At 43.8% G+C, this 14,884-nt stretch overlaps 1 protein-coding gene across 1 annotated transcript; it reads right to left on the reverse strand.

The window, feature by feature from the left end:
- Positions 1 to 810: 810 nt before the first annotated feature.
- Positions 811 to 13,290, reverse strand: LOC120029777 (phosphatidylinositol 4-kinase type 2-alpha-like). Its single transcript, XM_038975047.1, has 9 exons — positions 12,887 to 13,290; positions 9,447 to 9,647; positions 9,136 to 9,267; positions 6,545 to 6,698; positions 6,352 to 6,413; positions 6,114 to 6,213; positions 4,273 to 4,406; positions 3,996 to 4,055; positions 811 to 2,758 (listed from the first exon to the last, which is right to left on the reverse strand). Exons 1-9 carry the CDS (start codon positions 13,208 to 13,210, stop codon positions 2,597 to 2,599), a joined length of 1,329 nt encoding a protein of 442 aa, XP_038830975.1. The 5' UTR covers positions 13,211 to 13,290; the 3' UTR covers positions 811 to 2,596.
- Positions 13,291 to 14,884: the final 1,594 nt, after the last annotated feature.

Genomic DNA, 14,884 nt, shown 5'->3' on the forward strand with positions numbered 1-14,884 from the left:
TTCTCTATAAAACTTTCAGATCGTGTTAAAATGAGACAGAGAATAACAGAACTCTTCTGTGGCTCGCCCGCCACAAGTGTCCACGACTGAACTGTGTAATGACATACACCAGCAGACCGAAAAGGTAACGCTTTATTTATCTGCCTGTCTTTTTATCTGGTGTTTACCTGGAAATAGTAGGCTAAGATATAGGTCCCGTGTGGTCCCGTGTGGCTCAGTTGGTAGAGCATGGCGCTTGCAACGCCAGGGTTGTGGGTTCAATTCCCACGGGGGGACCAGGGTTCAATTCCCAGGGGGGGACCAGGATGAATATGTATGAACTTTCCAATTTGTAAGTCGCTCTGGATAAGAGCGTCTGCTAAATGACTTAAATGTAAAATATAGTCAATACATAACAATGACCTGATTTTATCAATATTCCTTTCAAATAAATCAACCAAGTCTGCCTCCCAATTCTCCTCCCTCTCTAGAATTCAGCAATTGGACACTCCCGGTCATGGATTTAAAAACTTGTGATTGGTGTAAGCATGGGCTGGATTGAGTTTCCACGATTGCTAAATCGTGTTAGAAAAGTGTGCAAGTGCACACTTTGGGAGAAGGGTAGAAAATCAGGATGCAACGTATGAGACAAGAAAAGTACAAGAAACCTTGATAATGGAATAGTACAATTCTTTATGCATTTCATTCTTTAATACATTACATACAGTACAAATCATATCAGTGGAGGCTGCGGAGGGGAGGACAGCTCATAATGGCTGGAACGGAGTAAATGAAATGAAAAACGCATGGAAACCATGTATTTGATACCATTCCACCCATTCCGCTCCATCCATTACCACGAGCCCCTCCAATGAAGTTGCCACCAACCTCCTGTGCATTGTCAATACAATACATCAGTTTGGTTACTACAGCAGGAAATGTACATTTACATAAACAAGATGTGAGGAAACAGGCAATGTGCATTTCTGAGACAGTACATTGCAGTCGTCCCATAGGTGGCGCCACAGGGCTGCCATCACATGCAGATGCCCGTAACACAACAGGCACTGTTACCGGGTTAATGTTCAGTAGGCACAAAATGAAAGAAAAGTGTCCAAAAAGGAGTGAAATCAGAAGGTACCATCTGGCCTTGTCCAATAAGACATGCTTATTTTTGTTTTCTGTTGCAAAACATTTTCCCACAATGTGCCCTAATGAACATGGCCCAGTTCAATCTGCAGTACAAACTTCAATCCCAGTATGAGTAGTTAGTACCACCTGTAACGTGGCCCTTCTGTCATAGCCTGGTTAACCCATATTTAACACTGCACTCATGAAGTGAAACAATGGTGAGCGCTATGTTCATTCTGGTTTAACCAGGCTACTTCAGTCAGGCTCAGTGGAGGCTGCCCGAGGGGAGGACAGCTCATAATAATGGCTGGAATGGAGTAAATGGAATGGCACCTGGGAACTATGTTTCAGAAGTATTTGATACCATTCTACTGATTCCGCTCCGGCCATTACCACCAGCCCGTCCTCCCCAATTAAGGTGCCACCAACCTCCTGTGGTCAGGCTCTTCTGGGTCAAAGGAAGACACTCATTCAAATAAGACCCAAAATGCTGAATGTCTGACCGCAGCATACATGCATACATATCACCATAGGATTGCAAAATTACAGTAACTTTCACAACATTCCTAGATTTTCTGGTTGGAAGACTCCTGGAATCAGAAGGGTAACAGCAGAAAATCCGTAATTTTCCAACCACGATTTCTGAAAAACCTAGGAACTTTGAGAAAGTTACTGGAATGTTGCAACCCTAACAGACCATAAAGATTATAGCTACAAATATCAGGACACTTGACTTATTCTCTACTTGCTAGCTACAAGCCATACTGTTCATGGTAATGTCATGCTTCAGTGGCCATAAGAGATGCTAGAAGGCTGTAACTTGGTAAGGAAAGTGACCAATTGGGGCTAAAATGTTTAACCTTAGGTAAAAAGATATTCTGTGCACTTGAATTTGATTGGACTACCATATTTAGACATTTTGTAATGATAGTAAATAAAATAAAAAAGTATTAACTAGTCACTGAAGGAGAACGCTACAATAAATACAACCATCAGTTGGCAATGGGAACCTAACCTCTGCCACAGTGGGAGTCTTTCACAGTTTTGGGTCTTTATAATCATCTCTTTCAGCCAACTACCAGTGCAGGGCTACCCAACTGTCTTAACATTCCATTCTTTACCCCTTTATATTTATTTTAAAATATCATTTGTAAGACACAGAATGTTGACACTACTCTCTCTCTCTCTTATGTCTGTAGTCACAGCACAACTGTGTCTGATGGGGTCCAGGGAAGGTATAAACATATCTGGCTTCCTATTGGCTATGAGCAGGGAAGAGCTTTATTGGCTGATGAAACTGAAGGCAGAGGTTTTTGAACGGTGCTCTTCTTCCTCCTCTGCAGTCTCTCAATCTGGTCCATTCTTCCTCCCTACTCTTCATCTGTCTCGCTTCTCACTATCCTCTCTTTCTGCTCCAGTGCTATACAGTCTTCCTCCATCTCGAGTCTCTCCCCCTCTTACCTCCTCTTCTACTTGGCATCCTCCTCTACCACCAGGTAAAGAAGGGTTTCCTGCTCTGGAAGCTCTGTGTGTAGGACTCACTATTGGCTCTCTGTGGTGCTCTGGCTGTCTCCACTATGACTGGGGGCATCTGGACCAGTTGTAGGGGGGTCTTATGCTCCTTCAGGGCCTGGCTCAGGTTCAAGATCTGGTGGTAGACATACGGAGCTTCAGCACAGGTTTACACAAACAGATGGAGGCAAACACACACAGAAACATTTACATACTCAAGATCTGGTGACAAACACAGCTTCAGCATCACACACTTAGTGTAACAGGCAAAACGTCAGTACAGAGAAAGTCGAGTCGCAACTCAACGGTTCAGACACGAGACGTGTGTGGCAGGGTCTACAGACAATCACGGACTACAAAAGGAAAACCAGCCACGTCGCGGACACCGACGTCTTGCTCCCGGGACAAGCTAAACACTTTCTTTGCCCACTGAGGATAACACAGTGCCACCGACGCGGCTCACTCCCAAGGACTGTGGGCTCTCATTCTCCATGGCCGACATGAGTAAGACTTAAGCGTGTTAACCCTTGCAAGGCTGCCGGCCCAGACGGCATCCCTAGCCGCGTCCTCAGAGCATGTGTAGACCAGCTGTCTGGAGTGTTTATGGACATATTCAATCTCTCCCTGTCCCAGTCTGTTGTCCCCACTTGCTTCAAGATGTCCACCATTGTTCCTGTACCCAAGAAAGCAAAGGTAACTGAACTAAATGACTATTGCCCTGTAGCACTCACTTCTGTCATCATGAAGTGCTTTGAGAGGCTATTTAAGGATCATATCACATCTACCTGAAACCCTAGACCCACTGTAATTTGCATACCGCCCCAATAGATCCACAGACGATGCAATCACCATCACACTACACAATCCCATCTGGACAAGAGGAATACCTATGTAAGAATGCTGTTCATTGACTATAGCTCCGCCTTCAACACCATAGTGATCTCAAGGCCATCAGACTGATAAATAGCTATCACTAGCCGACTACCACCGGTTACTCAACCCTGCACCCTAGAGGCTGCTGCCCTATATACATGGAACACTAGTCACTTTAATAATGTTTACACAATGTTTTCCTCATTTCATATGTATATACTGTATTCTATTCTACTGTATTTTAGTCGATGCCACTCCGACATTGCTCGTCCTAATATTTATATATTTCCTAATTCCATTTTTTTACTTTTAGATGTGTGTATTGTTGTGAATTGTTAGATACTACTGCACTGTTGGAGCTAGGAACACAAGCATATCGCTACACCCACAATAACATCTGCTAAATATGTGTATGTGACCAACACGATTTGATTTGAGTACGAGGCCAATGACAAATACTGACACTGTTCAGATGCCTAGGTATTCCCCCACCAACTCACCTGTCCTCTCATCACAGCTATCTGTTTGTGGAACTGTGCTCTGTCAAAGCCTGGATCCTTCTGTAGAGAACACAGGACAAGACGTCACTTTAATAACGCTGGCATGATGCAAGAAGTGTTGTGAGGAGGACAGAATGGAGTAGAGTAGAACTTTGTTGTGACGTCAAGTGACATCAAGGCCATGAAAACCTTGGTCCCAGGTAAGTTTGTGCTGTCCATAAGAGTTGGCAGAAATACAAACAGATCTGGGGCCAGGCAAATTAAACCCCCTGCTAACCTTAAAGAGTTGGTAGAGGTCTTCCTCCAGGTCTTTGATGAAGGTGGGGTCGATCAGTTTTGGCAGAACCAGGTCCCTAATCTCCTCAGAGAAAGGAACCTTAGCCTGAGATAACCACGCCCAGTAGAATGGATCTACAGAGAAGAGGAATGAAGTAGTGTGGGTTCCTCTCATACAGTTGAAGTCGGAAGTTTACATACACCTTAGCCAAATGCATTTAAAAAAAAAAAAAATCTTTACAATTCCTGACATTTATTCCTAGTACAAATTCCCTGTCTTAGGTCAGTTAGGATCACCACTTTATTTTAAGAATGTGAAAGGTCAGAATAATAGTAGAGAGAATTATTTATTTCAGCTTTTATTTCTTTCATCACATTCCCAGTGGGTCAGAGGTTTACACGATACTAAATACTTATTGAGTGTGTCGCCTTTAAATTGTTTAACTTGGGTCAAGCATTTCGTGTAGCCTTCCACAAGCTTCCCACAATAAATTGGGTGAATTTTGGCCCATTCCTCCTGACAGAGATGGTGTAACTGAGTCAGGTTTGTAGGCCTCCTTGCTCGCACATGTTTTTTCAGTTCTGCCCACAAATTTTCTATGGGTTTGAGGTCAGGGGTTTGTGATGGCCACTCCAATACCTTGACTTTGCTGTCCTTAAGCCATTTTGCCACAACTTTGGAAGTATGCTTGGGGTCTTTGTCCATTTGGAAGACCCATTTACAATCAAGCTTTAACTTCCTGATTGATGTCTTGAGATGTTGCTTCAATATATCCACATCATTTTCCTCTCTCATGATGCCATCTATTTTGTGAAGTGCACCAGTCTCTCCTGCAGCAAAGCACCCCCAACATGATGCTGCCACCCACGTGCTTCACGGTTGGGATGGTGTTCTTCGGCTTGCAAGCCTCCCCTTTTTCCTCCAAACATAACAATGGCCATTATGGCCAAACAGTTCTATTTTTGTTTCATCAGACCAGAGAACATTTCTCCAAAAAGTATGATCTTTGTCCCCATGTGCAATTGCAAACTGTAGCCTGGAGTTTTTAATGGTGGTTTTGGAGCAGTGGCTTCCTTGCTGAGCAGCCTATGTCGATATAGGACTCATTTTACTGTGGATATAAATACTTTGGTACCTGTTTCCTCCAGCATCTCCACAAGGTCCTTTGCTGTTGTTCTGGGATTGATTTGCACTTTTCGCACCAAAGCGCGTTCATCTCTAGGAGACAGAAGGCGTCTCCTTCCTGAGCGGTATGACGGCTACGTGGTCCCATGGTGTTTATATTTGCGTACTATTGTTTGTACAGATGAACGTGGTACCTTCAGGTGTTTGGAAATTGCTCCCAAGGATGAACCAGACTTGTGGAGGTCTACAATTGTTTTCTGAGGTCTTGGCTGATTTCTTTTGATTTTCCCATGATGTCAAGCAAAGAGGCACTGAGTTTGAAAGTAGGCCTTGAAATACATCCACAGGTACACCTCCAATTGACTCAAATGTTGTCAATTAGCCTATCAGAAGCTTCTAAAGCCATGACATCATTTTCTGGAATTTTCCGAGCTGTTTAAAGGCACAGTCAACTTAGTGCATGTAAACTTCTGACCCACTGGAATTGTGATCGTGAATTATAAGTGAAATAATCTGTCTGAAACAATTGTTGGAAAAATTACTTGTGTCATGCACAAAGTAGATGTCCTGACCGACTTGCCAAAACTGTAGTTTGTTAACAAGAAATGTGTGGAGTGGTTGAAAAACGAGTTTTAATGACTCCAACCTAAGTGTATGTAAACTTCCGACTTCAACACACACATATACACACACGTATGTGTGTGAGAGACACTCACAGGCTCTCCAGGAGTCAGGGTGTTTGATTGGGAAGGCAAGACCATTGTCTATGGCTGCCAGTCTGATAATAGGCTCTTTTACCATCACCCAGTCTGTCTCCTACACACACACACAGGGGGAGAGAGCGACAATAAGAATGTGACATTCCAGTTTCACACTTTCTTTAATAACTCCTATAAAACTAACGCTACAAGTCTAAATCATACGTTTAAAATTGTATTTTGTAAGTCTACTCACCCGGTTCTTTTCTGTGTCCATTGGACAGTCGTATTTTAACAGCCAGTTGTCATTCCCCCGATCTGCAAGCATCAACACAGCATCAAGCTACAATGCATCTAATTCAGTTATTCATCCTCCCTTCCACACACACATACCGGTGTTCCTGACGATGAAATACAGAAACACTAGTTTCTCTGTTTCTTGCACACACCTGTGTTCCTGATTATATAGTCGAGGACCACCAGTCTCTCGAACTGAAGCTGCAGCTGCCGATTGGTGTTCTCTGGAAGAGGCTCTGCCTCAAACCGCTTTAGCCAATAGTCTGCGTCTTTGTAGCCCTCCACAAACAACTGGAATGATCCCACCTGAGCCATGGAGGAAAATTGATTATTATAAGACAAAGGCTCATACATGCTGATAGGAAGTTCTACATTTTTATACCTGCAGGCTTTAAAAAAGGGGCAATCTGCAGTAGCTACATCCATTTTTGGACTTATAAAGGAATGATAATCATTGATTCTTGAAGAATATAACTTACAGTGCCTTGCAAAAGTATTCATCCCCATTGGCGTTTTTCCTATTTTGTTGCATTACAACCTGTAATTTAAATAGATTTTTATTTGGATTTCATGTAATGTACATACACAAAATAGTCCAAATTGGTGAAGTGACATGAAAAAAATTACTTATATTACTTATAAATCTAAAACTGAAAAGTGGTGCTTGCATATGTATTTGAAGCCCCTAAATACGATCTGGTGCAACCAATTACCTTCAGAAGTCACACAATTAGTTAAATAAAGTCCACCTGTGTGCAATCTAAGTGTCACATGATCTGTCACATGATCTCAGTATATATACACAACTGTTCTGAAAGGCCCCAGAGTCTGCAACACCACTAAGCAAGCGGCACCATGAAGACCAAGGAGCTCTCCAAACAGGTCAGGGACAAAGTTGTGGAGAAGTACAGATCAACGTTGGGTTAAAAATATATATCTGAAACCTTGAACATCCCACAGAGCACCATTAAATCCATTATTAAAAGACAAAGAATATGGCACTACAACAAATCTGCCAAGAGAGGGCCTCCCACCAAAACTCATGGACCAGGCAAGGAGGGCATTAATCAGAGAGGCAACAAAGAGACCAAGGATAACCCTGAAGGAGCTGCAAAGCTCCACAGCGGAGATTGGATTATCTGTCCATAGGATCACTTTAAGCCATACACTCCACAGAGCTGGCTAGAAAAAAGCCATTGCTTCAATAAAAAAATAAGCAAACATGTTTGGTGTTCGCCAAAAGGCATGTGGGAGACTCCCCAAACATATGGAAGAAGGTACTCTGGTCAGATGAGACTAAAATTGAGCTTTTTGGCCATCAAGGAAAACACTATGTCTGGTGCAAACCCAACACCTCTCATCACCCTGAGAAAACCATCCCCACAGTGAAGCATGGTGGTGGCAGCATCATGCTGTGGGGATGTTTTTCCATCAGTAAGGACTGGGAACCTGGTCAGAATTGAAGGAATGATGGATGGCGCTAAATAAAGGGAAATTCTTGAGGGAAACCTATTTCAGTCTTCTAGAGATTTGAGACTGGGACGGAGGTTCACCTTCCAGCAGGACAATGACCCTAAGCATACTGCTAAAGCAACACTCGAGTGGTTTAAGGGGAAACGTTTAAATGTCTTGGAAGGGCCTAGTCAAAGCCCAGACCTCAATCCATTGAGAATCTGTGGTATGACTTAAAGATTGCAGTACACCAGCAGAACCCATCCAACTTGAAGGAGCTGCAGCAGTTTTTCCTTGGATAATGGGCAAAAATCACAGTGGCTAGATGTGCCAAGCTTATAGAGACATACCCCAAGAGACTTGCAGCTGCAATTGCTCCAAAAGGTGGCTCTACAAAGTATTGACTTTGGGGGGTGAATAGTTATGCAGGTTAAAGTTCAGTTTTTTTGTCTTATTTCTTGTTTGTTTCACAAAAAATATTTTGCATCTTCAAAGTGGTAGGCATGTTGTGTAAATCAAATGATACAAACCCCCCAAAAATAAATTAATTCCAGGTTGTAAGGCAACAAAATAGGAAAAAATGCCAAGGAGGATGAATACTTTCGCAAGCCACTGTACTGTATAAATGCCTCATGAGCTTAGTTCAACTGTTGTACCCCATCAGAACCCAAAATATAAGCTTGTTTTACCCCAACGTTTGTCAACATTGTAAATGTAAATGTTAGCCTCAACATGCTTACAACTATAATATTGATATCTTAGATGGTCAGTCTTTACATCAATAGCTCTGATTATGCATTTTAGAGTGGTTACATTTAGTCAGGCCTGATCCCTCTGCTTTTTACCAAAACTGAGGCGGGGTCCCCTCTTTGTTATTGTTTCAATTGTAAGTTTCCCCTTTAAGGGTTACCATATTATTTACTTTATGGCAGTGTTCTTCAACTGTAGTCCTGGGGATTGCAGGCTTTGGTTCTAACCCAGCACTAACATACCTGATTCAACTCATCAACTGCTCCTCAAGCCCTTGATTGGTTGAATTAGTCAACAACGCTACATGTGGCATGTATGACGCATTAAGTGTTGGCTAAAGCAGAGACAGAAGCACCATGACAGCATTGTGTTCACTGTTGCAAAACATTTCTAAACGTTGTACAAAATGTGTGTTTCTTATTGGACAAGTTCAGATAATGCCTCACTGTTTCAAGCTGTTTTAGATTGCTTTCTCCCATTTCATGCCGAATGAACACTGCCCAGTTGTAGGTTCTGAACCCCAGGCGGCAGTTGAACCTACCTTAGGAGGGAGGCCTATTCTGTTGAAGCGCTGTCCAACTTTGGGAACTTTCTCCAGAGCTAGCCTCTTTCCCCGAGACTTGACTCTGTCTATAGCATTGTAGTTAAACGTATCACTGGCCAGATACACCACCTAGAGAAGAGAGAGGCAAGAGAGAGGCGAGAGAGAGAGCGAGATAGTGATGAACGGGAGAGATAAAGAATTTATTGTCCATACCCTATGTGTGTGTGTGTGTGTGTGTGTGTGTGTGTGAGACTGACTGCGTGTGTGCGTGAATGCATGCATGTCTGCCTGTAACCCCCCCCCCCTACCTTGGTCTTTGGCACGATATTGAGCTGTAGTTTCTGGTCTACCAGACTGGCCCCGGCCTCAGACAGATGGCCCTGGTTCAGGACCAGACAGTCCCGTCCGAAGCAGCAGGGACAACACAGCTTCTGGAGCCACTTGGTCCACTTTGGGTTCAGCTGACCATACGGCTCCTCGTTCTTAGGCTTGAACACACCGATTACGTTCTACAGACAGGGGATTATTATTGGTACTTGTTACACTCTACTAATATTCTTTACCCATAGTAAGAGAGAGAGAGTGGTAATGTCAGAGGAAGTGACATAACACAACATTTGCCAATCAAAGAGGGTGATTCATGGTGCAGCAGAACCTGCAGGATGGGGCTAACAAGCTGGAATTGGAATCGTTTTTCAAGCCATTAAAGTCAATCGGATTAACTTGAGTTTCCTCACATGATCGACTGTGGAGGGAGCCACACAGGAGGCTAAGCACAGAGACTGAGGCTAGCTTTGTAGTCTATGGGCACGTTCCAGGTCGTCTTTAATGCAGTCTCGCTGACTGTGCCAGAAGATCATATCTCACAACACCTGGAGAAGTGTTTAACATCTCTGGAACCACATTGATGTGGCTTAGCTAGCAGAACAGGACCGCTGAGTGCTGAAGTGCGTAGCACAGAGAAATTGTTTGTCCTCGGTTGCAACACTCACTACCGAGTTCCAAACTGGCTCTGGAAGCAACATCGGCACAATAATTATTAGTCTGGAGCTTCATCAAATGGGTTTCCATGGCCGAGTAGCCGCACACAGCCTAAGTTCACCAAGCGCAATGCCAAGCGTCGGCTGGAGTGGTGTAAAGCTCGCCGCCATTGGACTCTGGAGCAGTGGAAATGTGTTGGCTGAATCACGTGATGAAGTGATGAATCCTGCTTCACCATCTGGAAGTCCGACAAACAAATCTGGGTTTGGTGGAGGCCAGGAGAACGCTACCTGTCCAAATGCATAGTGCCGACTGTATAGTTTGGAGGAGGAATAAAGGTTTAGGCTAGGCCCCTTAGTTCCAGTGATGGCAGATCTTAACGCTACAGCATACAATGCCATTTTAGACTATTCTACGCTTCCAACTTTGTGGCAACATTTTGGGGAAGGCCCTTTCCTGTTCCCAGCATGACAATGCCCCCGTGCACAAAGTGAGGTCCATAAAGAGATGGTTTGTCGAGATCGGTGTGGAATAACTTGACTGGCCTGCACAGAGCCCTGACCTGAATGGGAGCAAGTCCCTGCAGCAATGTTCCAACATCTAGTGAAACGCATTCCCGGAAGAGTTGAGGCTATTATAGCAGCAAAGTGGGGACCAACTCCATAGCGGCAGGTAGCCTAGTGGTTAGAGCGTTGAGCCAGTAACCGTTAGGTTGTTAGATCGAATCCCAGAGCTGACAAGGTAAAAATCTGTTGTTCTACCCCTGAACAAGGCAGTTAACCCACTGTTCCTAGGCCGTCATTGTAAATAAGAATGTGTTCTTAACTGACTTGCCTAGTTAAATAAAGGTAAAATTTATAATAATTAATGCCCATGATTTTGGAATTAGATGTTTGACGAGCAGGTGTCCACATAGTTTTGGTCATGCAGTGCATGTGCCATGAGTGGGATCTGAACCCTGGTCTCCCGCTTTTTTAAACACCCTTTGTTTTCAAGTAAGCCATATAACTCAGTCTTATGCAGCAGCACCAGCACATGATTTTGCTTACACTGTCTGTCTGCTCCGTCAACCTGCTGTTGCTGATTCTAGCTCTGACAGTGTAGTGATGTCATCATGTTCTGTATTGACTTCCACCAGCTGCAGCATCTCTCTGCAGTGTTGCTTTTTGGGTGATGTGACAGTTGAGGTGAGCAATTTACACATGATGGTTTCTAGCCATAGTAGACCTTGCTGTATAGTAGATACGGGATGTAGTTCAACCATGCCAGGCTGGGGCTGTGACCTGGATGTCGGCCAGGGATCTGAACCCTGGTCTATTGGTCAAAACCAACGCCTTAATCATTAGACCAAGAGAAAATTCCCTCTTGGGCCGAGGCTGACAAAGATCTGTAAAGTCGCTAGCAGGGAGGATTACCTCCTCATGAAGTTGTGAGTCCAACTCACCTCCGCCACATATACACGGTACGACAACAGTAAAGATGCCCTGGAACGCAGCCTATGCAACCCTGTAAGTTTATATCTGTTGCCTTTAATAGCCACTGGTCCATAGGAGAGTAACAGAAATGTGTTTATTGAGTGTGTTGAATTGAAAGGAGAGAGGCAGGCTAGGGAACGGAAATGCAGTATCCATCTTCTTCAGAGAGTGTGGGGATGCTGATTACTCGGCCTACCTCTGGAGAGAAAATGGAGAGCTCTACCTTTATCCATTCAGATTGCTAGCACATGACTTCTCCTAAGCTACAACATATTCACACAGACAGCAGCCTACACAGTACACACAGAGTAAATTGATTTTCTATGGGTTAAAAAATAAACGCTCCTCGACTGGTCTACGGCAGATCACATTAACGTCTGAACAAAGCATAATACTCTCTCCCAGCCTGCCTTATATAATAGGCCTCCTGTATGACAGTGTCTCAACCTTTTCTATACAGGGACGTCAGCACATTTGCTTAGGCCTGAGAACTGATAGTGTCAGCTAACCTTTGAAAGATTGGGCCTGTGTGCACTGTGCACCACACTGGTTTTAATAGAAGTTGCCCCAAGGCATGTCTAGGATCTTACAGTGTCCTTATCCTTAGATCAAGGTCTGGGGGCAACTTCTTTCTATTTCATGCGTCACACCACGTGGGGCTGGCAGCCCACAGAGGTTTTTCCCACCCTGATTGCCAATGTGCCAATGACGCTGGGCTCTGTGATGATGCCAGGTCACAGCCCCAGCCTGGCATGGTTGAACTACATCCCGTATCTACTATACAGCAAGGTCTACTATGGCTAGAAACCATCATGTGTAAATTGCTCACCTCAACTGTCACATCACCCAAAAAGCAACACTGCAGAGAGATGCTGCAGCTGGTGGAAGTCAATACAGAACATGATGACATCACTACACTGTCAGAGCTAGAATCAGCAACAGCAGGTTGATGGAGCAGACAGACAGTGTAAGCAAAATCATGTGATGGTGCTGCTGCATAAGACTGAGTTATATGGCTTACTTGAAAACAAAGGGCGTTTAAAAAAAATGACAGATTGCATCCTCTCCCCGTCAGTCTCCCAGCCTGTCTGTCTGTCAGTCCGTCTGTACATCCATCCATCTGTCAGTCAGTCTGTCTGTGTACATTTCTCTCTCGAAAGACTAGCAGTCGTAGCTAGAAGAAGCTTGTCTGTTTTAATGTAACAGATGACATGTAACATTAAAAAGTCAAAGTGGTATATATAAGTGGTCATTTAAAAAGCTAGTTGCGGGACGAAGCTAGTCCGTCTCACCCCTTGAGAGTCTTTCACGAAGTAGCTACCACTAGATCCTTGGCAGATGATCTCTGGAAAGATCTCTTCTTCTATGGCTTGTTCTGCTTTCCTCACGATCTCCCGAAACTCTGGGTCGTCTGGAAACTCATTCCTGTGTGGATCCCGCGGAGAGTTCCCTCTGTCCCTGACCAAAAGCGGCTGTCTCTCCCGGCTGCGTCCAGGGCTCCCAGCCGACACTCGCACCACAGAACCCGGAGTTCTTGGACCGGTGGCTTCGCTCTGGCAGTAGTTGTAATCTATGGAGTCCTGGAGAGGAGAGACGAGGGGGCTCGTTTCGTCCATTTCAGCGAGGGATTTCGGGTATTACAGCGGCCGGTAAATGTACAGATAGGAGCCAGGGTGAGGGAATCAGACGAGGTGTTGTTTCGATGCTGTTAATTGCAAGCTTTCAAACAAAACATGACTGTCATCTTCTGCATAAAGACCCACCCACTCGGAATAGAGACTTGCAATTGGCGTTTCCTCTGCCCAGCCTCCTCGTGGTACCGCCCCGTTTCTGAGGGAACGCTTGTTGTGTGGTGAAATCTGTGAAATAAAATATGCTCAACGTAATCGATGATTCTGATCGATATTCTGATCACCCCACTGATCAAATGAATGTGATAAATCAGGCAAGATTGGGCGCTGGTAGTTAAAATTACTTCTCAAGTGTTCTATCATAACATTTACAATTTTTCATCACTTTCAGTCAAAATTCAGTAGTTGCATTCGATTCCACTGAAATGTGGTAGTAGTCACTTTGTAGTAGTGCAACCTGGTCTCAGAGCATTTCATATTATTCTGTATGTAAATCCGGGAGAGTCCATATTTTATGGTATGTAATCATTTGTGGATGTCCATCACCCATTTGGTATGATATGTTTCAAAAAGGCACTTGCACATGAGATATCTTTGTTGCAGGTGCATGGTAGCAGTTAAATAGGATGAGAAAAAAACTGAAACTTGCACACTGCTCTTGCTAGTATCACTGAGCTTTATTAAATTTTACATAACTGTAAACTACAATTTCTATAGTAATTTCTATAAGTTTGTAACCAGCTATTATAAACTGGTCACCAACTTAATCAGAGCAGTGAAAATAAATGTTTTGTCATACCTATGGTATAAGTTGGTAACCAGTTTATGATAGCAATAAGGCACCTCGGGAGGTTGTGATATATGGCAGATATACCACGGCTAAGGACTGTGTCCAGGCACTCCGTATTGCGTCATAGTAAGAACAGCCCTTAGCCGTGTCATTGAAACAAGCACATAAAGGCGTCATAAAGGTCATGACTGATATTAACTCAGAACAAAATGTAGGCATATATTTCCTAACGCTGTGTTAAACTCAGACCTTATTTTCGGCGTTTCTCCCAAAACCCCATTCTTTCCCCATTAATTTCCCCGATAATGGCTAAATGAACCAGCGGTAACTAATATCCAACGTACAACGAGGGGGTTCGATTAATCTCGACCGTGCGCCCGTAACAGCGTGTTTTGCATTCGATTTGGAATCGGGCTGCCTCCTGGCCATAAACCAGGTGCCCCGCTCAATACAAAAGTGACGTAATTAATCATGTGTAGTAGGCTAATTAGTAGGGTTCTGTGTTTTCCATAAAAAGTGATTGCTTTTGATAAAAATGCTTTACCTGCCTTCCCAATGGAAAATAGTTAGAAAATTCGAACATTTATTTTATGGAAACTAGATGCTGTATGCTGCTTGTTGACAAAATGACCAAGCGGCACAGATTTTAGAAGGCGCTCCTCCCTTCCGCTTTAGCCGATGACGTGAGTGACTTTTGCGCGGTTCAACCCGGGCCAGTGTAAAATAACTCCCTCAGTGTTTCCTATGAAGGTCATACAAATCATATTGGAGGTAATGGGACTTTATTGGCATGGGAAACATATGTTAACATTGCCAAAGCAAGTGAGGTAGATAATATACAAAAGTGAAATAAACAATACAAATGAACA

This window comes from Salvelinus namaycush, chromosome 35, assembly GCF_016432855.1.
Source record: "Salvelinus namaycush isolate Seneca chromosome 35, SaNama_1.0, whole genome shotgun sequence".
NCBI classification, from domain to species: Eukaryota; Metazoa; Chordata; class Actinopteri; order Salmoniformes; family Salmonidae; genus Salvelinus; species Salvelinus namaycush.

Coding starts and splice junctions, on each gene's coding strand:
- LOC120029777 (XM_038975047.1), bottom strand. CDS start 13,210: ATGGACGAAACGAGCCCCCTCGTCTCTCCTCTCCAGGACTCCATAGAT. Junction 9,648..12,886: donor TCGTGAAAGACTCTCAAGGG/GTGAGACGGACT, acceptor CCCTGTCTGTAG/AACGTAATCGGTGTGTTCAA. Junction 6,699..9,135: donor GAATAGGCCTCCCTCCTAAG/GTAGGTTCAACT, acceptor TCCATGGCTCAG/GTGGGATCATTCCAGTTGTT.